Source organism: Podospora pseudocomata, chromosome 4 (genome assembly GCF_035222375.1).
Source record: "Podospora pseudocomata strain CBS 415.72m chromosome 4, whole genome shotgun sequence".
NCBI classification, from domain to species: Eukaryota; Fungi; Ascomycota; class Sordariomycetes; order Sordariales; family Podosporaceae; genus Podospora; species Podospora pseudocomata.
The window spans coordinates 419,040-445,869 of NC_085888.1; the positions used below are offsets into that span (position 1 = coordinate 419,040).

Below are 26,830 nucleotides of genomic sequence, written 5' to 3' on the forward strand. Positions count from 1 at the left end.
CGGACGCTTGGGCGACAAACAAGCTGCCAAGGGTACCAGACCGGGCTATAAGGGGGAACGATCATGTTCTTACTCGGAGAAATCACTGTGTACCGTAGCTTCTCTAGCGTAGAAAAAAGGAACTTTCTTCAAGTCGCATTATCGGGCGTATGCGATGCCACGCTTCCGGAGTGGCGCATCTTGACCCCAGTACTTCTCGCTTGCTCCCAGTGGGAGCAGCGGTTCAGTGAATCCTTCAGACTTTGCCCCACCTACAAACACACTTCAAGGCGTCGACCTCGCGACGAAGTTCCGCATACGACGTATCCAATAGATGGCTCCCGTTGAGGAAGACAAGCTTTGCAATACGAGAGGGACATCGCATATGACGGGAGTCCGAAGTTGCCAAGTCGATACCTTTAAGTTAGCAGTATGATGGTGGTTGTCGGTTAATGAATGTTTCTGTGCCAGTACGGCGCAGATGGCTTGACTGAATCTTAGAGGGAAACATGCTGTCTGTCACTACGCTGCTTCGGTCACCGAAAATAAATACAAACTACCACCACATTACTAAATTTTCGCACATTCTCAAGACACGGCCTCAGGGGAGTAGGCGAAGTGTTGAAACACCCTCACGACGATGGTTGGCTGTATCGTATCGCCTCTAGGTATTCTGGCGCTAGATGGTGATGCAGCTGGATAGTGCCGTTGACAATCTCTTCCCGCATGTCCTGCCGGCATGAAGCGTTCGTTGATGCACCTGTCTCGCTTCTCGTTCATGAGTAGCCACCTATCATCACTGCTCTTCTGACATTCGATATCTCTCGAATTTTACATTTAACCGATTTCAATCTAGATTCAACTGCTATTCGTGTGGAAAAGATTACTGTCTTCGCCGGGAACCTCATCGCACCACTTCCAGCTATCAAGCACTCACGTCCTATTGCCAGCGGGTAGGTAAATACGTGACGACTGCACTGCGTCCGATAGCTTAAAGCAACGTACCTACCTTAGATGCTTCAAGGTTATCCCACGGCAACATCCCATTAAGGCTGATTCAGTCACGTCCGGCGAGTTAGACCACAGACCCATGGTAAAGGATTCGGTGATCCTGCAACTGCGACCCTGTGAATAGCGCCCTTCATGGTCTCGACAATTTTATTTGTCCACGTAGGGTTTACACCTGGTCGCACTCAACATGCTACCTGGCTACTTTTGCGACCGAGATGGCCTGGCATTTTCCTTGCAAAGCGGTTCGCGGCTGTCCAAGCCGAGAAACAGGCCGTATTGCTGGATTGAGGTTCTGAACTATCAAAATTCGTTGTTAGCTGTATTTGCCAGGTTTTTGCGAGATCCTAGCTAGAAAACTGCTGTCTGACTAGTAGTGCGCCAGTAAGGGGGCTTTGCAGATAGATGCCCGTTTGTTCAGAAGTATTAGCTGAATTGTACGATGTCTGCACACACCCTCTGGACGGTCAGCCTCTTTCGCTAAGGCACTCAGGACTGTCTGGCCGCCACTCCGGACAAGACCTGTGGCGCCAAGGGTGGCTACGGTGCCAGGTCTCCACCGGACCGGGGAGTCAAGGACTGATGACCTAGCGGCAGAAAGTAACCATGATTCCATCAACAGCTTCTGCCGTTCGAAGGATCCTAGAGCCTAGATAGACTGATCTTGGACATGCGAGATCATGCCACAGCGCCATCGTTGAACGGTGGCCGGGGTTATCGTCGGTCAGACATGCGTGATTCTGGGATATAAAAGAGTCGAGTCTCGACGTCTTTCCTCCCTACTTTTGAGCAGCAGCCGCAGCAGCATCTTACCTCGCTCACCTCGACACTCCGCCACCTACCACTCTCAGATTCAGCCTTCTGTGCTCCGCAAGTGAGCATTCCTGACTTGCATCGGCCTCAAACCCGCTCTGACTGATCACCGCAACCCCCTTTCTAGTCAAAATGAAGTTCACCCTCGCAGCCGCAGCTTTTGCATTCCTAGCCAGCGCTGCCGACGCCGCCACCGCCAAGATCACCACCAGCTGGATCGTCAACGCCGGCCTTCTTCCCGTCACGACGTGTTATTATCATGGCGAGGACGGCAAGACCTACTTCATGGGCGACTTCAGCGATGGCTGCCGCGGCACCAAGCACGATTGGGTTCGCCAGATCTGCGTAGACTCATCAAAGACTAGGGCGCATATCACCTTTTCCGGCGGTACCAGGAGGTGCTTCAAGCGGACTTGGAGGAGCTCAGAGTGCGTCGGAACGGGACCTGAGTCCTGCTACAAGGGCATCTGCCCCACGTGCTCCAGGGCCGAATACACCCCGACTTCGTGCACCTGGTGAGAGCTGAAGGCAGTCGAACCGGTTTACCATCCAGGAGAACCTCGGTTGTCTTGGTTGGTTGGGACTTCTCAGGCAATCTGCCATGTATCCGGTATTCAATTGAGGCTTTTGTTTTGAAGTTTTTATTTCCATTCATTCTTTTATGAGGATCTCGTTTAGTGGTAATAGGTGACTTGGAAAATATGGGGGTTCAACAAGATTCCATAGCTCAATTCATAATGATCTTCGTAGGCTTCTTGCGTCCTTGATGCTTTTGTGAAGGATTCTCGTCATTCGCCCTTGCCTTATGCCGCATCAACGGGCTTGCCGAATGAATTGTTTATATGCACTCCCTAGCACGGTGATGCCGCTCTAACGATGAATATACCTGTAGGCTAAACGCGATAACATAAGCGAGCAATATAAGGCTTTGATTATCTGTATTTTCAACCTCTCTATCCTTTGTCCATGGAACGGCGTCTGTTTATCATCAAATTCAGCATACCAACTAAACATGACCTACCGTGACATACCATGCGTCTTCCCCCTCGACGAGCTCAGCTCTGACTCCGAGCTCGGTAATCTTGGAGATCCCTTGACCAGGCGAAAATGACATCCCGCCGATGAAAACGTCGGCCCTGAGCATGCAAAGCGTTTGAAGGAACTGTGGGATCCTCAGCCGCTGGACAACCTGCCAAAGAAGGAACAGGATAGGATTGATGCGGAGAATACTTTCATGAGGTCCCAACTGGAGATTGCCGTCAAGTTCATTGAAGCGAATCACAGAGTCAAGGGTGAGTAACCTGTCACAGGCCCACCTATGCCCTGTGTGGTGGAGCCACCATTCTGGTGTCTCCACACTAGCCAGTATATTGCCAGACCAGCCTCGTAGATAGCTTAGTTCCTTCGTGCCACTTTGATAGATTATACCATACCATAACATAACCTGACCTAGTCCTTCAAATAGGGAATAAGCAATCTCCGTGGAATGAGATGATAACTGACTTTTGCAATTTTTTAGACCTTCCACCAGCCATCAAAGCTCTTGTTCAGTCACGTCAGAAGTCAGAAAAGGCCACAGTCGACGAGTTGAAAAACCGCATCGAGCATGTCTATAACATCCGTGCAAATTTCCCGATCAAGGAGCATGATGGTCTGCTTGACAAGCTTTTGTGGATGTGATCAAGAAGAGAACGGAGGATGGGAAGCGGTGGAGTTGGGGGGATAAGTTGTGTGATTTGAATAACGAAGCGGACGATCTCCTTTCAGAAATTGGTGTTAAGCATTAGTTTCCAAAATCACGAGAGTTGTTGCAGAAGATTGAGGAAGCGAACCCAAAGAAGAGATGGCAATATATGAGCTGTCAAAGAGGAAGAAACGGGCATATCAGGAAGACCGAGGCGAACGTCGTCCAAAGCACCACGCAGATTGGGTATCAGGAATCGGTGTTTATAGTAACTTGAACCTCTAGATCAATGCACAGGAGATAGTTTGAGCATTTCACTCTATTTTTATTTCGAATTGACCCCCTTTGTGGAGGCTTTATCAAGGTTTTGCAGGCTTTCTGGTTCTAGTTTTTTTAAAAACCTTTTCTTGCATACGGCATGGGGCTGACACAATGTCAAGGGTTAAAAGGCGTACAAAAAACTGCTCGGTTTTTATTTCTTTCTTAGCTTACAATTCGGTTCTCAGCGTCAAGTTACCTTATACTCCGCCTCGACCAGGGAACACCGAGCCACCCACTGTGCCCACTATTGCGCGAAAAACAACCATTCAGACGAGTCGCCACCACATTCTTTTCACCGCCAACCTTATATTGAGTTATATCATCTAAATCGGCGATTCCTACCACCTAATCCAACCCCTCAGTAATCAGCAACACCAAATCAGATAAGATTTCTCCACAGGAAATGGACCAAGAGTAGTTGCCCAGGTGGTCTTGGCCTCAGGAGCCCAAACACGTCAGTGTAGGAACAACAAACACGCAATACAAGTTATATCCTAAGTTCAGTCGAACAATGGGAAACTATGATTTAAATATCATTTTAGTATACATAGATAAATACAGATTAATACCGCACCCAGGCATTAATATCTCCTTCTTGATAAAGTATTGGATACGTAATCCAGGGGAGATTTATGCGATGTACACAGCAGCTCTTATCCAACAATATATTTCCGGCTCCACTAAAGTAAGGTAGCCGCTACCTACTTGCATCTCTACATTCTCAAAGTCAACCTATATGCTAGAAAGAAAGAACGGTGATATGCAGACCACCAAGAGATCAGGAAAACATATTCCTCAAAAGAATGAACGGCTCATAATCGAAAGTCCCCTCGTTCCACTCCTTAAATCACCTCCGTCATCTTCTGTCCTCAGTGTTTACTGCTGCTCAGCCACCTCCACAGCCCCAGAGCCGCCAGCTGCTGTGCGGAACTGTCTGGTGTTGCAACGCCAGGAGCTGATGCGGTCGCTGAAGAAGCCGTTGCCATCGTGAAGATTGGCATCCTCCTGGTTACCGTAAGAGCGGCCTCCGCAGTTGGAGTGTCTTGGAAGGGAAATGCTAGCGTTACTACAAAGATACAAGAAAAAGAACGGTGATGGTAATACTTACTCATACCAGACACAGTGGAAGCGGTTCTTGTCAAGGTTGCGGATGGAGCTGATGCGGTCATTGTAGCTGCCGGGGACATTGACTCAGTGATAGTTGGGTTAAGTTTCTAGCTTTTCGGGTTGAATCAGGCTGGTAATGTATCTTACAGCATGTACCGGGGTTGGATCCAAAGGTTTGGCATGGGTTGCCCCAGCGAGCGTTCTGGCAGGCAAACACAAAGGCCGTGTTCTGACCAGCCGTGATGCGGCCGTCAGATGAGGTATGCACTGTAGGGGCAGCGGTGGCTGAGAGAACGCCCATGGCGATGAGGATGGTGGTCTTCAGGTTGAACATTTTGAAAGTGCGGAATGGTGGTATTGTATGTGCTAGGGGACTGGAGCGTCGTTCTTGATGCTGTATGTTCGATGATGATGATGATGATGGAAACTTGAATGACGAGGAAAGGCTGCCACATTTATACTTCCTTTCAGCTCTGATCTAACGTACATTATCAGCGAGTGACCCATATCAGCGAGTGACCCACCTCCCACCACACCCTAACAAACCATCCTCAATTATACCACATCAACATAAGGAATTAACTATAATTACATCAGAAACAGCTGAATCAGATGCTTCTGCAGCCTCCTGGCAAGTGCGCGCATTATGGCCAGGCTTGCCGCACACACTACAGCACCGAACCTTCGTACGAGCCCCCCCTGCATTACTACTTTCCGGCTGCGTTTCTTGCACTCCCTCCCTATCCACGGCCTTCTGATCCAGTAGATCCTGTGCCTCTTGTACAGTAAGTGACCCTCCAAGCCTTACGCGTGTTTTTTAGCTCTCCGGCGTTTGCTTAATGCCTCATTGGCCTTACGGAGCGACGAGACCTCTGCACGAAGGAGAGCCACCTGGTGCATTATAGCTGTTGTACCCTTAGTAAGCTGGTCTACCGCAGCCAACATTGAAGTCGGAGAGCTATTTTGATGGTTGGCAATGCGAGTCTTAATAAGCGTTGACTGTGAATTGGCTTCTCGAGGGTTGTGTGGTGTTTGGGAGACCCAAGGTTGTGCAGTGCCGGGCCGTGAGTTTGGAGGTGTTGGCGTACGAAGCTTTACATCTAGCTTAAAAGCACCCTCTCTGGATCGTATGGTATAAGGCCAGCACCTGCAAAGCCACCCTGTATATTCTTCTCCGTTATAGAGGCGAAGAAGGCCTCGCGGAAGGCACAGAGGAACTCGAGCTTGCTTACGTGGTTGATATGCATGCGCATCAAGTCCTCGATCTGGCGGCCGTACGCCTGTTTTAGCGGCCCAAAGCAGCCAACATCGAGTGGCTGGAGGAGGTGGGAGGAATGTGGAGGCATGCAGAGCGTGATAATGTTATTCTGCTGGCAGTAGCGCTCGAATTCGGTCGAGTGGTGGCTTTCGTGGCCGTCGAGGATTAACAACCGGTATTTGCCCTTTATACGGGACGCTGTATAATGGTCGAAGTGTTTGATCAATCTAGGCCTACCGCATTGGTAGTCCAGCCATTATCGGTAGTTGCGATGCGCCAGGTGGACGGTAGGTTGCACTCGGTATACCAGTTGGCAAGGTGGTACTGCGCGGCTAAGATGATGAAAGGAGGGATGGCCCAGCCGAGGCATTGACTCCCTGGATTACCGTTGCCCATTCGCGGTTGCCAGGCTGGGCCAGTTTCGCCTTGCTAAGGCCGTCTGAGGTCGTAACTACCATACCCGCGAAGATAATACCCATCATAAACCCAGTCTCGTCGAAGTTGTAGATATCGTCATCTACAATACCGTACTTGGCCTTAGTGTTCCGTATAAGCGCGAACCACTCGCTAATGACTTTTGGATCCTCGCATTTGGCCCTCTGGTAGTCGTATCTACGCGTAAAAGCGCGTACGGAGCTCTGGTTGGCGTTTAACAAATCGATGTACCCAGAGCTTGCCGACAGGGGCGCATCGCGTACGCGTAGCAGTTGGTTGGCCATATCTTCCACACCACGCAATCTGGGTGGAAAAGCTCGCGCACATAGCTCAATAATGTATTGGACAATAGCCTCCTCTTCTGATTGAGTGAGCTTCTTCGAATTAGGTGTTATATCGCGTCGTGCAGGCTTGCCGATGCGGCGACGCCCTAGTGTTTTACGGTCGACTCCGTAAATTTTAGCTGCAGCTCGTTCGCTTAGATTCTCGTCATTTTGAAGAGCTTGGAGGGCTAAGATTATCTGGCTTTCGTTTGAAGTAGTGGGCATTTTGGATGGTAGAGGAAAGTTGTTGTGAAGTGCAAAGATGTCGCGTCGCGTAGAAAGTGGGTCACTCGCTGATATGGGTCACTCGCTGATAATGTACGTTAGCTACTTCGGATCTTTCAAGAACCGCACAATACTTGCACCTCACCGATGAATGACAAATCTCAGTATCATCACGAATCAAAACCACCATCTTTGGCGCTGATGCGTGGTAAGGTCTGCGCCTTGGATCATCATTCTCGGCTTCCCAGATAGGATAACCAAAGCCTTTTGGTAGGAACACTCTGAGACATAAGCACATGATTGATTGACTTGCAGTTACTCAGCCATACAGCCTACGTTGTCGAATGAACAACAGACAGAATTGAAGACAGACTTCAAGAAGGTTGATACTGGGATATGGGGGAACAGGCCCATGACGTATCCATGTATCTTGGTGTTGGTAACTAAACTTTGCATTATAGATCTCACACGAAACCGGAAAGACCACCACACATTTGAGCCGTCTTTTACATGTCTTGATACTGAATATCATTTGTATTGTAGGTAGACAGACAGACGAAGGTTTCCATCTGTTTGGTCGGTCTTACTCATAGTGATCAAAGAGACTGATGTCTGGGTTTGTCACCCTTCATCCGCGGTGTAGCTGACAGATTTTCCAATACTTTTTGTCCTACAAACTAGAACCTTCCTACTTGTGTCTAGGTCTTATGTGCTGTCTCACAGCCTTGTGGCTCTGTGAGATGGCGTCTGACAATCCGGCCCCCAATGATCTACAAATCACTGCATTTCGGCCCTTGGCATCCGGATCAACCACATCATGATGACAATTGAAGAAAGAACTCTGAAACATCATGTCATCAAAATAATTGTTGATCTATAGTAAGGGACCTTAGCTGCAATTAAGGGACTGGAATGTTTTTCTGTCAGCATGTCAAAATGAGCTCCTGGTGGGAATGAAGATGTCGGGAACTTGTGGTTGTCGATCATGCACAAAGTCCTAGCAGAACGTGACATTGAGTGCTCATAAATCATCACTTGGCTCCAATACCGCTTAGGATTTCTATTCTTCTCATGAATAGATGCGACTATCTCAAAGTTATGCCAAGCACGAGAAGCAAAATCGCAGGTAAAAGTTGTCTTTACTGTCTGCCTCACCAAGCGAGGACTGGCTGACCTCTGCTAGCTATGTATGTTTTCTATCTACTAGACCAGATGTCCCCGTACCACAGAAGTAAAGAACCCGCGCAGAGGTAAAATGAAGTGAAAAGAATGACCGTCCAAAAGGCGTACTGTGAACCGCCAGATCTCACAAGAAAATAACATCTCCGAAATTCTGAACCATGAATTGAATGTGACCGGTTGCCGATCGCCAACAGAGCTAGCTGAGTGCAACCCACGTTAGGCCTCGATCTCAGTGGTGTTCTCGGCCTCGGCAGTGCGGAACTGCTTGCGGTTGCAGCGCCAGGAGCTGATGCGGTCGTTCCAGAAACCGTTGCCGTCGTTAAGCTTGGCATCCTCCTGGTTGCTGTAGCTAGCGCCCTGGCAGTCGTAATGCCTGAGACCATGTCAGTTGCCTAGAATAGTCAATGGGTTCTGGGGATCGAGATGAACTTACTCATACCACACGCACTGGAAGCGACCCTTGTCCTGGTTGCGGATGGCGCTGATGGAGTTGTCCCAGTCGCCGGGGATACCAACTGGAGAGATAGTCTATGAGTATCACATACTTGGTGGGCATGTGGGTCGTCGAAAATGGGAAAGGAGCTTACTGCACTGGCCTGCAAGACCTTCGAGGAGGCGGCACGGCTGGCCCCAGTTGGTGTTCTGGCAAGCCCAGACATAGGCAGTGTCGTCGAGAGCGACAACGGTGTCGCTGTCGACGGCCGCGGGAGCAGCAGAGACAGAGATGCGGCCGAGGGCGAGAAGAGTGACGAGGGCCTTGATGCTGAACATTTTGACAAGAGTGGTGAGGACAAGTGATAGTTGTCTAGAAGCGGTTTTCTTGAGTTGATGGAAGAGGTCTGCTGTCTTGCTGATGTCCGAAACTGGTGAAGAACTTGAATCTTGTCACGGGGCTAGATGGCCGCCTCTTATACTTTTCCCGCTCCCTCCTTCGTCTTTCAACAACTCGCCAAGGATAGTATTCTCCTCTCCAACTTCCAACCGCATCCAATCATGCCATCTGCTCACCACGCCCCCTCAACCTTCACCGAATGGTTACCTTACATGTATCACTACGTGCTTGTGATTCGTTGAACGTGTTGGGTGCTCCGTGAGTAGCAACATGCAATCCAACCTCCCGCCTTAGTCATGAGACTTTGTTTACAAGAAAATTCTCTTCATCCGGGCAGTCACCACCAGACACTCGTATCGTGAATCATGAAACCATTTTGGGCTAGCCGATAATATCAACCTGCTTCACTTCAATCTCTATGCTGGCTACTCGTAGGTACGAACCCGATGTGCTTGGCATTCTAAACCCTTCCCGCTTGCGGCTCGGTCCTCAACGCGAGTGACATGCCTGCACCACCTGCAGTTCACCATCTGCAGTTGGCGATCATGGGTTACATCCCGACAGTTTCCGGGGATTTGTCGCTGCTTATAAACGTGACATTGAACTAAAAGCATTGTATGATCTACCTAACTCAACACAACCAACAGCCACGTTGGTAAGCTTAGACAAATTGTCTGCCGGCCACACCACTGCATAGAATGGGAATAAAACGGACAAGATAAAGTTTCCGGCAGCATCTTGAGTCTGTTTTGGGAAATTCGTCTATGTCTATGAAGTGTAAAGAGGGAAGGTGACAATCAGAATGCAGGGTAACGGGCTGAATTGCCTCACCATTGGTGTTGAGCTGGCATGGCAAGGTTCCAGCGGCTCAGCTGACAGGGTAGAGACGCCCACCAATCAAATTTACCAATAGAAATAAATCTGAATGAGAAAGATCACTGCGTGTCGGGTACTTTCACCTTGAGAAGACATCGCCATGGAAGCTGACCGACGCTGTTTATCACCCAACACGTGTAGAGATTTATAGCACCCGGCCTACTCTGTGGGTAGGATGCCCCTTGGTTCCACAATACGCGTATAGCATAGCCTCAATCAACTTGACATCCGTTGGCCGCTACTCCCCTTGCTGTCCAGGGCACAGGCCATGGATGAACCCCTGAGGCATTACCTTTCTCAACAAGATGAGGCTAGAGGCGGTCTGCATCTCATCAGTAATGAAGCCCCGCGGTGACAATAGGATCGCAGCATCCAATTTAAGTATCATTACTTAGCGGCCATATCGTCTTCTTTGCGGTCAAAGACCAGGGTCAAGGTGGCCTTGCTAGTCTAGACTAAAGTTTATTAGATAGCGTAGGGGTCAAGGAAGACCCGATCGGGCTCCATTGTCCCGAATACCGATGCCAATGATTGCTTTGGCTTCCTCAAATACATGTGGTAAGAAGTGAAAGCCTCGCAGGCCTGTTTCTTTTCAACTTCCTTTGGAGCTTTCTCCTCCTACGTTGGGGATCTGTTCTCTCACCAACACTCGCCTGATGTCGCGGGAAGACAGACCAGTGTAATATATCCGTCTTCTCAATAATTGCTACAGTCTTGTGGGGTGCCTGTAGCTAATATTGCTCGCACTAATGGTATATACCTATGTGATCGAGCAGGTTTATGCGTTTATACTTGATTCCATATTTGTGTTAAAGTGGTGTGAAAACGATGGGGGTAGATGCAAGATGATACTGAACATCCATGGTCGAGCCCTTGATCAATATGTACCTACCTACCTAGGAACAACCTTATTCTTGTCACTTCCGGTTGCCACTTACAAAACCAAAGGTTTAGCTGTCGGACCACACCTTTTGTCAAGCATCCCACAGCTTGATCCTCCGGCAGAGGCTCTGTTCTTGCTGGCTTGGGGAGAGTGCCAGTTAATTTCCTGGTTCACGAGCGGACGATACGGGTGACAGGTTCTTCCACTGACTTCATCGTATTTCATTTCCTGTGTTCTGGAACCGATTGGAAACAGATGGCATGGAAGTTTGTTTGAAGAAATGCTGCTGGAAGCCATGATATTGGATGTAGACAAGAGTGGTGTAACACCACAAACTCAGGCGACTGAGAGAGATTCCCAGTCCTGCACCGATTCTAGGTCGCGATCATCACAATCAACAGGAACGTAAGGCTGCATGCAGATTCTAGGCCCGTCCAATCGATAATCAAGAGCCAGTTCGCCATACAACTACAACTTTTAAGAGAAATTCTAGGGGGGCATTGCCGTCTTTCAAGGGGGTCCATTACAGCTTTTTCTAGGGGGGCATTACCGCCCATGGGGTTAGGGTTATATATAGTCCCTGACTGACCTAGTAAATTACTAACCACATTATCAACCACATTAACGCTCACACCCTTGTAATTGAGGCTTTTGCGGAAGGCCTGGCAATTGAAGCCCTGGCAATGGAAGCCCTGGCAATTGAAGTTCTCGGTGAGGTATTGTGGAGTTAGAGGCCTGCATGGGCGCATGGGCATCGGGCATCAACACTACGGCAGTACATTAACCACAATACTTCCAAATATAAATATACACTGCAATTTGTATGGGGAAAAATACAATGTAATATTGGCGATAATGGAAATAAACGGGTGTAATGGGAAAGGTGCGTTATAGTAGAGGGGGTAATGCGCCCTAGAAAAAGGGCAATGTGTCAGATAATACGATGCACTCTTGAGGGTGAATATCATGGGGGTTGCAACAGTGTAATTGTATTGCTCGTCCTTCTTGTCCCCTCCTGTTCCTTCAAAGCCAGAGAACCTCAATTATATCTATACATGGGTGACAGCATTGGTGGCAAATGGTACCATGTCCAGCTGAACTGGTTACGTCAGTTTCAGCTTCCATGAGCTCCTATTCAGCTTGATTGACCAGAACCCTTTTCTGTATGACACAATGCCCCCCCTAGAATTTCTCACTTTTAAAGTCTCGTCCTCCCGCCATTCCTTACAATCCGACTTTTCCTGGTGCTGGCCCATTCTCAAACTACACCCGATGTGTCCTGGGCAGCGTTCCTAACAATTCAAGTTTTTCAAGTCAAAGTCAAGTCAAGTCAATTCAATTGAATTCAAGTTAAGGCGTTCTCAATTCAAGCTGGCCAGCCAGTCAACTTGAATTGAATTGAATAGACTTGAGTATTAGTAAGGGGACCTACTTATTTAACCCCTGGTCAAAAGTCCGGGTTTCTTGCCAAAATTTTGCATAGGCCCAGCACCAACATCATTAAGATGACCGACCTTGATGACCGCTTTTCTGACGATTCGTCGTCGGCGTTGAGCCTGACGCCTAGCCAGTCGGTTAGTCAGTCTTCTGGCTCGTTCACAAACTTACCACACGCCGGCGGCGACGCGTTTTCTACTCTACGGCGAGCTCGAAGCGTGAAGGACCAACTCGAGGTTGTCGACGAAGCCAACCTTCCTGCCGAAGTCAGTCAGTTACCGAAGATTTGGATGCACGGCAAGCCATACATCAAGACAAAGTGGTTACACAAGAAGCGAAAGAGGTGGTCAAAGGTGGATGAGTATGGCGAAAGATACGTCAAGCTCGACAGGGACGATATCGACACAGAGGTGTCGATTGATGGACCAGACAATTGAAATGCTTGTTTGTTTGAAGTATTGGCTGTCAAAACGGGTGTCTTGAAGCAGGGTGGTTGCTTGACTGGAAATCGCGATGGCAGGGCGTCACTTGTATTCTAGCAACTTGAATAGGGTTGACTGTATTCAAGTCAATCTCAATTCAATTCAATCTTACCCTTGTAATCTCAATTCAATTCAATTCTGGGCCTGAATTGAATTGAATTGACTTGTTCGGAACCCAGGACTCCTGGGTTACCATGACTGGCGTTTCAGCTCTGCTGGGTCAAACCCCAAAAACTATAGCTTTATTTTAGATGGTCCGGGAGACATAGAAAAGATGACCGAAGTTGTCACCGATCTTGCAACCGACCGAAGTTTCACCCAGCACTTGAATGCCAAGTTTGGCGACGCTCTCTGCACCGCTATCATCGATCAAGTCCTCAAATCAAGCCTCGCACGATCCGCAACCCTCCTGACCGAGAAAGGAATTTATCTCATCTACAAATGCTCGCCCGTCTTCCAAAAGCTCATCCACGGCATCTCCAAAGCTTCGTTAAACAAACCAATTTTCGGTGCCACAGCGGTCAAATATGTGTCGAGGATCTTCTGGAGCCATGCTATCGCGAATGCTGGCGTGTGGACGGTGATGAGTGATTGGCGTCTGTTCAAGTATTGGGGGAGATGGAACACCTGGGAACAGACGAAGAAAATGTGGGAAAGTGAAGATGATGGAATAAATCTACCGAACTGAGGGACTGAACCGCTAGAAATACATGTGGCTGTCAAAACCAGGGCGGTGAAGAAATGGCGAATAAAGCCGTGAAAGGATAAAAGGAAAAGGCTGCAAAAGGCCTGCAAGACCTGCAAAGGAAAGCAAAAGGCTCTAAGCCAACAGAAAACGATCTTTAAGGACGGCATGGCCCATGGAGGCGACATGTTTGGGTGGATACTCGGATCTGTCGTTATGGGTGCATTTGGAATTTCTGCCTTTCCGGCTGCCGTAGGAGCGTTCGTCTTCGCCTTTGGAGGCCGCGAGATTGGTAAGATACTTAGCGATATGATCATTGAGGACGGTTCGAGTGATGGGGATGATGGGGAGAAAGCGGGGGATGGTGGAGAGAAAGGGAGCTAATGATGTTGAACATGGCGAGGATCGGGGAAGGAGACGCTGACAGTCACTGTGTTCTCCCCGGTCAAGGGAAATGTATTGCCGCTTTTGGACTTGGGTGGGGTGTATAGTTAGGAGCAGCACCACTGCCTCTTCCACCCTACCCCCCTGTCAATTTCAGCTTGGAAAAATGTGTTTGGTTTCGAAATGTCCAAATTAACCAGCTTAAGTTCGAATACCTAGTTTGCAAATCAAGGTAAAGGCCTAGTTGAATCGTCATATTAACCAACGTACTACTTGTGACGGCTGTGGCGGCGTCACCATATATATACCACTGGAGCGAGCCAAGCCTGGAAGCTTGGCTCACTTGTAGCTTTTGATAGCAATCACAGTGGGTATGGTGCAGTGGTCCGGCCTGCCGTGACAATAACCCCAACACCCCTCCTATGTCACGCTATAATAGAATAAAAAGAAAGAGAGATAGAATGAGAGATCAGCTTAGCTGTCTGTCGTGAACGTTATAATTAGGACGCGCCCCGAAGAACAGCCGATAGCAACCGTTGTTACCGCTACAGCTGAACATTGGGGCCGATATTCCAGAGGAAGCCATAGCCAGTTTTCTAAACCCCCCGTAATCCACCTCTTGTCCAAGCCTATTCCATAGCCTATTCTATTACCTTGGTACTGTGGAGGGTTGGCATCATCTGATCCGGATGCAATCAACTTCGAGTTAAGGGAAGGCGCTACCGAGCAGACGGAATCGCCATGGCCCTCGAGCGTCTGCGTACATGACCCCGTGGCCGCATCCCGGATCTTGATGGTACCGTCGCCTGATCCTGACGCAACCCACTTCGAATCGGACGAGATCGCTACCGAGTTTACCCAACTGCGATGCCCCTCGAGCGTCTGCGTACATGACCCCGTGGCCGCATCCCAGATCTTGATGGTCTTGTCGTGTGATCCTGATGCAACCCACTTCGAATCGGGCGAGATCGCTACCGACGTGACAGAACGGCGGTGCTCCTCGAGCGTCTGCCGGCACGCATTCCAATTATCCTCTATAATTGGCCCCGAAGTAATTCACTTCCGTTCTTCATGCCTAAATAGGCCTCTTGTTATACTTCGGGCGGGGCTGAACACAAGTGCTGAAGCGTATACCTGAAGAGGATAATTCTCAACAACCCATCTCCAGTGTAAAACGAATCGGTGCATGTCAGCGACAAGGCTCGGGAAGAGCCACGGCTCGCGGTACCGTGACTGGAAGCCGGCCGGCCGGAGCTGGTAGAGGGACGGGGAGCCTGAGCCTGAGAGTGGGTGGAAGAGCTGGAAGAGCGACGAGACATGGTTCTTGATGTTGGAAAAGGGGTTGGAGATAACGACGGGTAAGCGAGAGATAATGATAATGTGGGAGGCTTCGATCAACGATGCTGAATGTATGTTTGGGCTGGAGAGGGTCGGTTTCATTTTTGAGAGAGCAACGAGGTGTATTAATACAAGTTTTTATCCAGTAGAAAGATACCTAAGGTAGCTGATCATCTGGACCACCAGACGTTACCGAAGTGGCCAATAGCCAGGTCTGTAACAAACCTAACCACATCTCGGCTCATATCACGACGCGTTGACCAACGGACAGTCTAGACTGAACATCACCATTCTCACGGTGTTGAGGATCTTGGCCTAGACGGCAAGCCAACACGGTGACATTTGAATCCATACGGTGGAGCCAGCAAGGCCAAACGCTTCTGTAAATAGTGCAACCAACCCCTTCTTCTTGGCTTGACCACTGCGGTGGACGGGGAACCAGACCCTGAACTGTGGAGTTCAAGGATCAGAATGCCCATCTTCACCAATGGCTGCCCATTTTATGACATTCTGAGGCCGGATGTGGCGTGGCGGCCCGTCGTATACATATGAACGCCTTGCGGCGCGGAGACTGTGCCTCTCGGAAGGCCATAAGTTACCAAAATAGGCTCAGGATTTGGTTAGTAGCATTCGCTTATCGCCGAACTTTGGGGAATTACGCCTTGAGGTTGCCTGTATCCATCAAAGCTGTTGGTCCCAAAGCCGATGTTGGTGTATCTATTCCTCCCCTGGCTCAATACCAAACATTGAACAGCAAGACTGACCGTGAAGATCAACGCCACTGTCCAGAGCTGTACGCCCCAAATTAGGTAGCTCTCCTGTGACGCTGTAGAAGAACATTGGCTTAATTCCTGCCCCTTGCATCATTCATCTATCGCGACAGCTTTCGATCCCGCCACCAGGTCTCCATGCAGTCGTCCCGGCTGTGTGTGTCCAACCGTGGACGGCCCAATTAACCAGAGCACATTAGCCGACTGACAGTGCCGGTGCAACTCAAATTCCAACCACACAACCATCACGACCAAGGTTTCTTAACGAGGTACCCCGCCGGCAAACTGTTGACCTTCCATCAGTGGCAATTCTTGGCAAACTGCTACACCTTGGCAGGTGAGTTGAGGCCAGCCGTAGATCAATGTATATAGCCATAAACAGATGCGTTGGGACCAACGATGGGACTCGGTTTCTCAGGCGCAGTTTCTGTTCAACACCATGCGGCTCTTGATTTGGGCTTGGGCTGCTGCCAGCCTCTCTTTTGGCTGTGTTGCGTTGCTTGAGGAGCGAATTGTTTCGTTTGAGGTCGATGCTGATGCGGCGGCGGCAAGCGCACAACTCGATATCGCCAGTGCTCCGATTCTTGTCTCTGAGGATGATCCGATTGGCGTTCATATTGCGGCCAACAGTCTGGCGAAGGATCTTGAGCAAATCACTGGAATAACCAGGTCTGTCGCCAACGCGACCTTGGCCAGCATCTCGAGCGAGGCAAACCGGGGCCCATTCATCATCGCCGGCTCGGTCAATTCGACATTGATCCGCGACCTGTCCTCTCAAGGCGTCATCAACGTGTCGGATATTCGGGGGAAATGGGAGACTTTCAAGACAACCACGGTTCAGCTTTCTGGCAGCAGACCTGCGCTTGTCATTGCGGGAAGCGACAAGCGAGGTGTCATATTCGGGATCCACACGCTCGCAGAGCAATCAGGGCAGTCGCCATACCATTGGTTTGCCGATGTGCCTGCCCAGAAACATTCCCAAATCTTTGCTCTCAACAAAACGACAGTTCATGGCGAACCAACCGTCAGATACAGGGGGCTTTTCATCAACGATGAAGAGCCGGCGCTGAACACGTGGTGGGCCCGTCAACACAACGCTACGCGATATCCTCTCGACACGGAATTTTACGCCCGTGTATTTGATCTTTTGCTTCGTCTGAAGGCCAACTACCTCTGGCCAGCAATGTGGAAATCATGGACGCCACCGCCGGGAAATATTTTTTTTATCGATGACCCTGGAAACCAGCAGCTGGCGGATGATTATGGAATCGTTATTTCTACCGCTCATCACGAGCCGATGCAAATGGCTACCAACGAGTGGAACGAGACGGAGAGAGGCCCGTGGGATTGGTCCAAGAACAAGGCCAATGTGACCAAGTTCTTTGAGGAGGGTATCGCCCGTGCTGGCAAGAATGAGTCTTACTTCACCATTGGGATGAGGGGTCTGGGAGATGAGGCGGCGAATACCCAGAACGCAATCGAGATGCTCAAGGATGTGTTCAGGGTTCAGCGGGGAATCATCAAGAAGTTTCATGGGTCTGAGACGGCTGTCAACCAGGTGTGGGCGCTGTACAAAGAGGTGGCCTCGTACTATGACGCTGGTTTGGATCCGGATGGTGATATTACGCTATTATTCCCAGATGACAACCAAGGGAATGTTTACCGTCTTCCAACCGGGAACGAAACCGAGCGGCCAGGTGGGACTGGAGTGTACTTCCACTTTGAGTATGTCGGTTTGCCGAGGTCTTACAAGTGGCATAACACCAACAACCTAGGCAAGGTGTACAAGGAGCTGTTGCACTCTCACTTGAGAGGTGCAAATAGGATTTGGATCATGAATGTGGGCGACATTAAACCAATGGAGTTACCGCTGAACCTGGCTATGGACCTAGCTTGGGATGCGTCGAGCATTTCGTTCGACAGCATCCCGCAATACCTGGTCCAGTATGCCGCCAGGGAGTTTGGCCCTGAACACGCAGAGGAGATTGGCGATATTCTTATGGAACACTCTCGTCTGGTCGGGATGCGTCGATATGAGCACATTGACCCGGCTACGTTTTCAACCACTGCTTATCACGAGGCCGAACGGGTCCTCTCACGCTGGGACTACTTGGCGAGTCGCGTCAACAATGTCACTGCACTTCTCCCGGCTGAGACTAAACCCGCATTCTTTCAACTTGTCGGTCAACCGGTCCTCTCAGGGGCAACATTTGTCTCGGTGGCCATCAAGACAGCTTTCAACCTTCGATATGCTCGCGAAAGAAGAAACTCGGCCAACCTCCTTGCTTCCAGCGTTCTGGAGCACTTCGAAACCTCCTTTGACCTCATAGAAGAATGGGACAGCATGCTCGACGGAAAGTGGGCGGACATGATGTCCCAAGCGGTCTACGACGCAGTCGAAGAACCCAAAATGTGGGCCAACCCATCAAGAGACATTCTTTCTAACCTCTCCTATGTCCAAATCCGACAAAACATGCAATTCTCTCTCGGCAACCTCGGTCTCTACGCCGAAGGTTCCTCTTCCCCTGCTGAACAAGGCCGCTGGGCCGAGTCAGTCGACGCCAGCATGCCCACCACCAACTTTGCACCTCTACTCCCCCAACTTGACCCCTTTGCCGCACTACAGGAGAGGATAGTGGAGGTTTTCCACAGAGGCAATCATCGCGTCCCTCTCAACTGGACTCTTGACCCTTGGGAGGAAGACTGGCTGCACATCACCCCTACAGGCGGCACGTTGAACTCGACCCATCCAGACGACAAAATCGTCCTTTCCATCCCCGACTGGTCAAAAGTCCCGGTTGAGTTTAACAAAACAGTTCTCATCGGAGTCCGCTCGACACCGGCACGATACCCCTATTTTGATCAAATCCGGCTTCCGGTCCTGAACTTTGTTCCTCCAAACACCTTTGAGGGATACCCAGAGTCATCAGGGGGTTACATCTCCATCGAGGCCCCTCATTTCTCCCCTAACTTCTCCACCCCAAACACCTCCGACATTCACTTCCTGGCTATCCCCAACCTAGGCACGAGATCAAACACCGGCTCTCTTGCTCTCCGGCCTTTCTTGTCTGCTAGGGGAGATGTTCCCAAGGCGAAAGAAGTGAAGGCTGTATATCCCATCTATTTATTTTCTGACAGCCCCCCGAGCTTGAAACACAATGTTACTGCAACGGTGTATATCAACGCAGGGTTGGACACCGACCCGAGGCTCAAGATGGAGTTCTCACTCACGTTGGATGATCAGCCGGCGAGGTTTCAGAGGGTGTTGGGGGATTATGTCAAGAATCCGCATGCGGGGGATATACCGCCTGAGTGGTTGCCGCACGTGGCTGATCAGGTGTGGACAAAAAAGGTTAATTTGGGGGAGGTGGGGGAGGGGAGGCACGAGGTTGTTTGGAGGGTGAATTCGCCAGAGGTGTACTTGGAGAAGATTGTGGTTGATGTTAGGGGGGTGGTGCAGGATAGTTATCTGGGGCCGGGGGAGACGAGGTGGGTGTATGCGACGGAGGTTATGGGGGGGGAGAGAAGGGGGAGAGGGAAGGGGTGGAGGGGAAAGGGGAAGTGGGGGTCGAGGAGTAGGATGGGGGTGGGAGGGTTGTGGATGTGAGGGCTGGTTTACCCCTGAGCTCAATTCCTGAGCTTTACCCCTGAGTGCAAGGTCAATATTGACATGACATGCTTGAAGAAAAACAGACTTTGTAGCCCTTCCCAAAATGCACAACTGTGCGCGCTGGTGCCAGTTGCAACTGCTCTTTGTCTCGCAACAGAGTTTTCTGTGTTTTGATTGATATCGCAAGACTTCATTCCAGCTCTGTTGTTAACAATTGAGCTGCCCCACCCTTTGTGACTGCGAGATTCTTTGAGGCCGAGTCTGAATGCAGACGCTTGAACTCGTCTCCCTTTGTGTAGCTAGAGGTCGAGAAGCTCGAACAAAAACACCGGTTCTTTGTTCACTACCAACTCCACGTTAATGATTTCTTATCTCTAATAAATCCAACCACTGTTTATTTTCAACCCTCAAACATCATGTAAGATACATTCAGTCATCATCAGACAAGTGATATTGAGTTGAGACATCGAAGTGAAAATGCTTGAGATTCCAACACATCAATCCGGAAAGTTCGGGCCCACAGAGTCGACATCGGGATGGCGTGAAAAGAATTCAGACGACATTGATACGACCCCCGAGGATCAGAAGCCGGCGGCAGGAAGGCGTCGCCGACCGACTGGGAAGCGACCCTCCGGAATTCCAGCTGATAGTGACGACCCTGACAGCTCGCCGACCTACAACAGTCGCCAGGGTAGACCAGTACGGTACAGGCCACCTGCGAATCGAAGGCTGTTTTCGAGGCAGACGCCTAATCTCCCTATCGTCGGTGTTGGTATCACTCCCGGGCCCTCGACGGGCCCACCACCTCAGACACCCGAGGAGCAGGCTATTGTCGCTGGCAATAAACGACAAAGGGAACGGGGCTCGACGCCCCTTGCACCTCATGCCAACAGACGACGTGTGGATGAGGCTGGCAGACAGACATACGATGACCGTACCTCGCCCCCTCGGGGTGGTACGGCCGCACCAGCTACGCCAACGCAATGGATTCATGATGATGATATGGATAAAGAGAGACAGGACTCGGATGAGGAGGAGCACCCGTCACCTACTGCAGCGCGGGCAGCAAGAAAGATTTTGAGACCTACGGGTACAAGAAATACCGCGGGGATTTTGGACAGGCAGGCCCTTTTGGCAAAGGCTCGGGAAGAACGCGAGAAGGTCAGTCAATTGACTAGCACGTTTGGAGGCATGTCTATCAACCGGATGGATTTAGACTGGCAGCCGGAGACCTCTGCCAGACCTGACCCTCCTCGTGTGCCTGTCCAGCTCCCGCAGATTGACTGGGATGCTCCCATTGACCAGGAGCCAATGGTGGTTGATGATGCGCCCCCGCCATCGGCCAAGATGCTGAGGTTGTGGCAGAAGGCGAAGGACAGGCTGGGCTTAAAGGACAACCAAACTGAGAGAAGCCAGCAGCAGGTAGACGACGAGCTGACCTGGACTGGGACGGAGGAGCAACAACTTCAAAGCCAAAGCACGCCGGACCAGAGCACGAGCAGTGGAAGAACCTATCACCCGTACCGTCCGCTCTTGAACCAGGGAATCAACCGGCACTCTCCCCAAGCCAGCAGGAACAGGGCCTCTGCCGGAGGATATGCACCAGCACCCCCCTCTTCCTCTGCCAGCTCTAGCCAACCAGGACCATCCAGAAACCCTACCCTCCGGCGCATGACCGGCAATGCGAACCTCGCAGCCTCCTACCAATACAAAGCCCCAAGCCCTGACTGGGCCCAATGCAAGCGCCAGTCGTTTGTCATCGAAGAGGACACCGCGTCGGGAGTATCAAACCTCTACTACAACAAACCAGACCTCCACCGAACTGGCCGTGTTAAAAGAATAAAGTTTGGCGCCGGGCATATCTTTATCGGCCGGTTCCGGAGACACGGCGGAGAGAACTTCATCATGGCGTTCCCGTATGACATCCGCTTCTTGATCTACAAGGAGCTCTTGACCTGTCATGCCAGGCTGATCAAGCTTGGTGCCGGCGCGCCGTTGATTACAGTAGGCATGGACATCCCGCCGTGTGACAACCAGATCATGTTTACTTCCAAGACGATCCATCTCGAGACCTTTAGAATTTTCTACGGGATCAACACGTTTGAGATCAAGGTCAACTGGGAGCACTTTCTTGATCCGTTGCATTTCTTGCCGGCAGACTTTGGGCTTGCGGTGAGGAAGATCAATCTTGTGCACGACTTCAAGATCAACTCCAATTTGAGGGAGGTGCTCGCCAGGATGAATGATATACCCTGTTACCACTACCCCAGCGGCCCGTCAACGCGCATTTTGGATTTTAACAGTTGGCAACCTATTCTCCAGAGGTTGGATTACTTGCATGTTGAGTGGAAGGTGGAAACGTGGGTGCGGCACAGGTTGTATGCGGGTGCGGATTTGAACAAGACGAGACTGACAAAGAAGGATGGGTGGGAGGGATGGGATGGGATTTGGTTCGCGATGCAGATGTACAAGACGACGCAGAAGGCGGGGAGCCAGAGGACGAGCAGTTACTTTTGTTACTGGGACAGCTGGATGGATCCGAGGTTTGGGATGGATCTGGGGTCGTATCATACTTGTGGTGCGAGGTGCAAGTATATGGAGGATTTCTTTGCCAAGTTGTGGGAGACGGATGTTGGGGCGGATTTCGATCGGAACGATTTGGTAAGGGAGGATCCCGACTCGGAGTTTTAAGCGCTGTTGGTTTTATTGACGTTGGTAGTAAAATGTCGTAAAATTTGATACAGATCTTCAATTGTACTTTTGTGTGTATCAGGGTCATTGTATATTCCATGTTTGCTACAGGGGTGAACTCAGGGGGTAAACATGGTGACAGACGTAGGGTTAGGGTTCGGCTGGTCATGACAACTGCTTGATGTTGATCTTTCTGCCCTCCACAATCCACATCGTTTTTGACATATCAGACTTCATCAGAGTGAGATAAGAGACTCAATCAGAGCGTCAATGCCTTATCTCAACATCAAATTGGAAGGTGTTGTTGGGCAGTCGCACGCCATGAGCGGGGGTGCAACAAGCGCGCACGCAATTTTGAGGAGGGCTGACGCCAGGGAGAGAGAACGACGCCCATTGCCCGACCGACACCGACTCTCGTCTCCCTCTTGTCTTCCTTCTCCCCCAAATATGCCATCATCTGCCGCAATCATGGAGGGTAGTGGCGTTGCCTCACACTCTTCCTTGGTCGATACCATCTTTTCTATTTGTTCTATCTTTTGATGTAAGTATGTACACGCCGGCATGACCACCACCAATCGAGCAGCCAAGACTTCACCCAAACGCCGTCAACGCCCAAAACCGACACGGATCGCCATTACGCCTTTTTCTGCATCGATCCCGTTCTATGCGCCCACGAAAAGGCAAATGCGAGCAACGCGAAGCCGCTCGAAGCCGCAAAGGCTATTCTCAGGGCGTCACAGTACAATGCCCTAACGGCCAGTTGTTGGGTGGGGGACAGCTCCCCAATAGCGAACAGCGACTTGCGCAGCCTCTCAACCAGCTGTGCCACCACACCACTTGTCAGTCACCTGCATCAAACCAACGTCGGGAACACCAAATACGAACCTCTTCACTGACGTTGTCACCAAGAGCGGCGGGAAGGCCCGCCAACAACATGTTCTGGACGATGGCAGCCGTGACAGTCACGCCATAAATGGTCCCCATGGACCGAATCAGATACACCGTAGAGGTGGCAACAGCTTGTTCTGTGGACGGTTAGCAACTTAATCTCCTTCAGCCTTGTTGTTTTTCTTACCTCTGTGCTCCCAGAAAGAGATGAAGCTAAACAGAACGCTGGGGTTGGTCAGACCAAGACCTAGATTAGCAGGTATCAAGTAGAAGAACTCCTTCCACCGAGCCCCCGTCGTGCCCATCGACAGCGCAAGAAGATTCCCGATGAGCATCATGGCCGTGCCCAGCCGAACGTTGTACGAGAGCTTAATACCGCGCTGCATCGACCATCCGGCAACAACACCTCCAACTGGGGTCGCGAGTGCCGGGATCATAAGCCGGAGACCGGCCGCCGATGGAGAATCACCACGAACAGCCTGGAAATACAATGGGACCATAAACATGTACTGTTGGGCGAGCGTCAGCAAGTGTGCCAAATATTCGGGGAAGATGAGGACTCACAGCATACGAGGCCATGCCGGAGAATATGTTGGTCAGTTGAACCGCGATCGGCTGCCAGCTTTTCAACATGCGAAGTGGGATCATGGGGATGGCCTTGGTGTTGGCTTCGACTTCCACGAATAGGAACAATAGTACGGTACTTCCGACCAGCGAAGAGATCACCGGAAAGCTAGCCCATGGGTACTCGTTGCCGCCAAGCGTCAAGCCCAGAAGCTGGAGGAGCAGTCCACCAACGAGAAACAGCGAGCCCGACAAATCCAGCCTTTTGATTGCCGAGCGAACACGTTGTGTGGTGGAGAGAGGGATTAGTTGAGGAACCATGCAGGCAGGATTCTCCAACACGAAATAACCCACCACGAGGGCGAAGAAAGAGACTGGAACCTGCAGCAAAAAGCACCATCTCCAGCCAATGGCTTGAGTGATCGAGCCTCCGAGCGAAGCGCCCAAGACTGCGCCAAAACCAACGAGGATATTTTGCATGGCCTGGTACATGCCGCGCTGCTTGAAGGGGATCATATCGGAGTTGATGACAGTTGCTGGAGATAACGTCAATAACTGTGTCTCGGGGTGCACGACCGCTCGAGCGTCTGAGAAAGGGGCACAAGACTCACCCATTGTGATCAGCCCACCGCCGCCAAAGCCTGTCACAGCCCTCATGATATCTAGTGTCAAGATTGTCTGCGCCATGGAACAGCCAAAACACCCAATCATGAAGGTCAGGGTGGAGATGAAGAAGCAGATTCGCCGCCCAAACATATCAGAGAAGCGGCCGTAGAGAGGCTGGAAGGCTGTACTGGTGATGAGGTACGAAGTCGTTAGCCAGGCGGCATTGTTGGCTGCACCGAAGTCGGAGCTGATGGCGGCATATGTTGAGGCGGTGATAGTCCCATCGAAGCCAGAGAGAAAGACATTTGCCCATAGAGCTGGTCAATAGTGGTTAGCTGGGACATTCTTTTTCCTCTTCACCAGCCTTGCGTACCTGTCTCGATCCACCAGAAGCCCGCGGAAGGCCGCCATGAGTCTTCATGGTGGGATTCTGGAAATGTCACATATCCTGGCTTCTGTTGTGTGGTGAGGAGAGATGTTGTCTCATATGTCTGTTCCATCTCGGGGTCGCCCATGATGGGTTGGTGTTGTTGTTGTTCAGTGTGCATATCTTGTGGGTTAATGGCTCCCAAGTGTTTATTCCGTCTCCTTTAGTCTGGGTCAAAAAACAGCAGGGCTTCAGAGTTTTCACGTATTCACTTACACGCGGTGGCAAAAACTTGGTATTGAGGGGGAGGTCAGTCAGGCCAGACCTCTCATCTCATACCTTTTCCAGCCCTGGACGATGCGCTGCTACCCCCCAAATTCGGCATGCCGTAGCGCTGCACCCACCCCTCCCATGTTTCCTGCAGCAGCAAGCGGGCAGCATCAGAGACACTGCTTTTGCGAGCCGATCCGGCACCGGCGAGCATGTCACGATCTGTTCAAAACTTGTTTCTCTTCGTCCCTCTTTTGAGAGCGTATATCCGCCATTTCTGCGATTTCTTTTTATGCTGGATATCGCCAGACGTATTTCTTTCATTCATCTCATCTTACCCAACCCATCAAGGTGCTCCTTTCCGGTCTTGCTCCTGCGCTTAGCGGCAGAGACACACCCAAGACAAGTGCGGGGAACGCCGTCGACCTCACCTTATCAGCGAGTGCCGCATGCTACCCGGTACATGCAGAATCTCTTTCCAGACCTCACCCACCACCACTCATTGGTCCAGAATTGGTCCGGAATATCCTGTCATCTCTTCATTGGCGAATTCAGGCTTGCTGTGCTTCCGGATGGTTCCCCCCTTTTCTGTTGGATTCGTTCAATGAAGGTGTCGCAGGCAGGCTATCGTCATATGTCGATCTTGATGAAACTGCATCTCGATTATACAACTACTGTCGATTGTTTTCTTAATATCCTTCTTGTTTCCTTATCTCGAGACTTGGACGCACGACACTCTTTGTTTGATAACAATGCGCATTGGCTTCCCTTGGCTTGTCGCTTGACCCCGATCTTGAATGCAACGGTCCGGTGCCGATGAGGCCCGGAATGCGGGGGTCAACGGGTCGAGGACCAAATACTTGACAGGCATCATTGGCTAAATCACGGATAGTTTCCTTTCTGCACTATCAGATGTGATGAAAAAGGCTCCATATCGTCCGTCTGGAGAGGTAATCCACCGCGGGAAGAGTGCAGTGAAGATGGAGTCTGTCCTGTATGTTGTGAGAAGATAGTGTACGGTCATGCAAGTGAGAGGACGAAGCTGCACCGGGCGAGATACGCGCCCGGCCGCATTCTGCTTTGAGATTTGGTGTCCAATCATGGCCGGCGGCGTTACCTAAGGACGCTTCCTGTTGGGGGTTAGCTCCTCTCACGTGCCACCCCTGAAGGTTCCCTCATGGCCTCTTCCGCTGCGGGGCGACGTGGGCGGATGGACCCTGATGAACAGCGTTGGTCTGTGTGTAGGGTCTCGGCCTTGGAAGACGTTTGATTGTTTGTGGAGGAGAGAGACTAATACTGCAGGATATGAGGCTGAGAAAATTGGTTCCGAGAAGGGGAAGCCGAATAACCAAGCGAGAAGGACATGACGGCACAGATGGTGAGGAGGGTGGGTGAGGAGTTAGATATGATCAGATATTACCTGGGGAGAATAAGAGAAAGTAGGGTCTTTGCGCCCAGGTCATTCTTGAGGGTATTCAGTGGCTTGGTGGATATATAATCTACAACTTTCGCCCTCTTCGTCGTATATCCTAGATAACGCATCTCAACAACCAAATCTATCCTCTTGTTACTAAACCTTGCCATTGAAGCCTTGAAGTTGAGAATCAAATATCAATGTTGTTTCCTGTAGTTATTTAGGTGCCCTCTTGAGGGCACCAAAAAAGACGCCACCCTCGCTCGGGGCTTTGCAAGCCTCCCGTCACTAAGCTTAGTTTTTTGTTTTGGTGCAGTGGGCAGGGCCACTGCTGAAGCGTTGTATCTTGCGTTCCCGGGGTTTCCTGGTGTTTTATTTTTGTTTTCTACTCTCATTAT

At 50.6% G+C, this 26,830-nt stretch overlaps 7 protein-coding genes across 7 annotated transcripts; 4 read left to right on the forward strand and 3 right to left on the reverse strand.

Moving 5' to 3' along the window:
- Window positions 1–1,932: 1,932 nt before the first annotated feature.
- Window positions 1,933–2,319, forward strand: QC762_401174 (uncharacterized protein; the record flags this gene model as incomplete). Its single annotated transcript, XM_062889572.1, has 1 exon — window positions 1,933–2,319. The coding sequence occupies one exon, from the start codon at window positions 1,933–1,935 to the stop codon at window positions 2,317–2,319; it is 387 nt and encodes a 128-aa protein (XP_062743089.1).
- A 2,362-nt stretch (window positions 2,320–4,681) lies between these two features.
- QC762_401176 (uncharacterized protein) lies at window positions 4,682–5,246 on the reverse strand (the record flags this gene model as incomplete). The annotated part of the gene is made up of 3 exons (XM_062889573.1): window positions 4,682–4,847; window positions 4,914–4,995; window positions 5,060–5,246. The coding sequence occupies 3 exons, from the start codon at window positions 5,244–5,246 to the stop codon at window positions 4,682–4,684; spliced, it is 435 nt and encodes a 144-aa protein (XP_062743090.1).
- A 3,305-nt stretch (window positions 5,247–8,551) lies between these two features.
- Window positions 8,552–9,106, reverse strand: QC762_401178 (uncharacterized protein; the record flags this gene model as incomplete). Its single annotated transcript, XM_062889574.1, has 3 exons — window positions 8,552–8,708; window positions 8,769–8,850; window positions 8,923–9,106. 3 exons carry the CDS (start codon window positions 9,104–9,106, stop codon window positions 8,552–8,554), a joined length of 423 nt encoding a protein of 140 aa, XP_062743091.1.
- Window positions 9,107–13,119: 4,013 nt separating this feature from the next.
- QC762_0062230 (uncharacterized protein) lies at window positions 13,120–13,914 on the forward strand (the record flags this gene model as incomplete). Its single annotated transcript, XM_062883623.1, has 2 exons — window positions 13,120–13,488; window positions 13,678–13,914. The coding sequence occupies 2 exons, from the start codon at window positions 13,120–13,122 to the stop codon at window positions 13,912–13,914; spliced, it is 606 nt and encodes a 201-aa protein (XP_062743092.1).
- A 2,547-nt stretch (window positions 13,915–16,461) lies between these two features.
- QC762_401210 (uncharacterized protein) lies at window positions 16,462–19,629 on the forward strand (the record flags this gene model as incomplete). The annotated part of the gene is made up of 1 exon (XM_062889575.1): window positions 16,462–19,629. The coding sequence occupies one exon, from the start codon at window positions 16,462–16,464 to the stop codon at window positions 19,627–19,629; it is 3,168 nt and encodes a 1,055-aa protein (XP_062743093.1).
- Window positions 19,630–20,109: 480 nt separating this feature from the next.
- Window positions 20,110–22,323, forward strand: QC762_401215 (uncharacterized protein; the record flags this gene model as incomplete). The annotated part of the gene is made up of 1 exon (XM_062889576.1): window positions 20,110–22,323. The coding sequence occupies one exon, from the start codon at window positions 20,110–20,112 to the stop codon at window positions 22,321–22,323; it is 2,214 nt and encodes a 737-aa protein (XP_062743094.1).
- A 458-nt stretch (window positions 22,324–22,781) lies between these two features.
- Window positions 22,782–26,016, reverse strand: QC762_401220 (uncharacterized protein). The gene is made up of 6 exons (XM_062889577.1): window positions 24,755–26,016; window positions 24,387–24,698; window positions 23,776–24,311; window positions 23,399–23,720; window positions 23,209–23,348; window positions 22,782–23,143 (listed from the first exon to the last, which is right to left on the reverse strand). Exons 1-6 carry the CDS (start codon window positions 24,927–24,929, stop codon window positions 22,958–22,960), a joined length of 1,671 nt encoding a protein of 556 aa, XP_062743095.1. The 5' UTR covers window positions 24,930–26,016; the 3' UTR covers window positions 22,782–22,957.
- Between the last annotated feature and the right edge of the window lie 814 nt (window positions 26,017–26,830).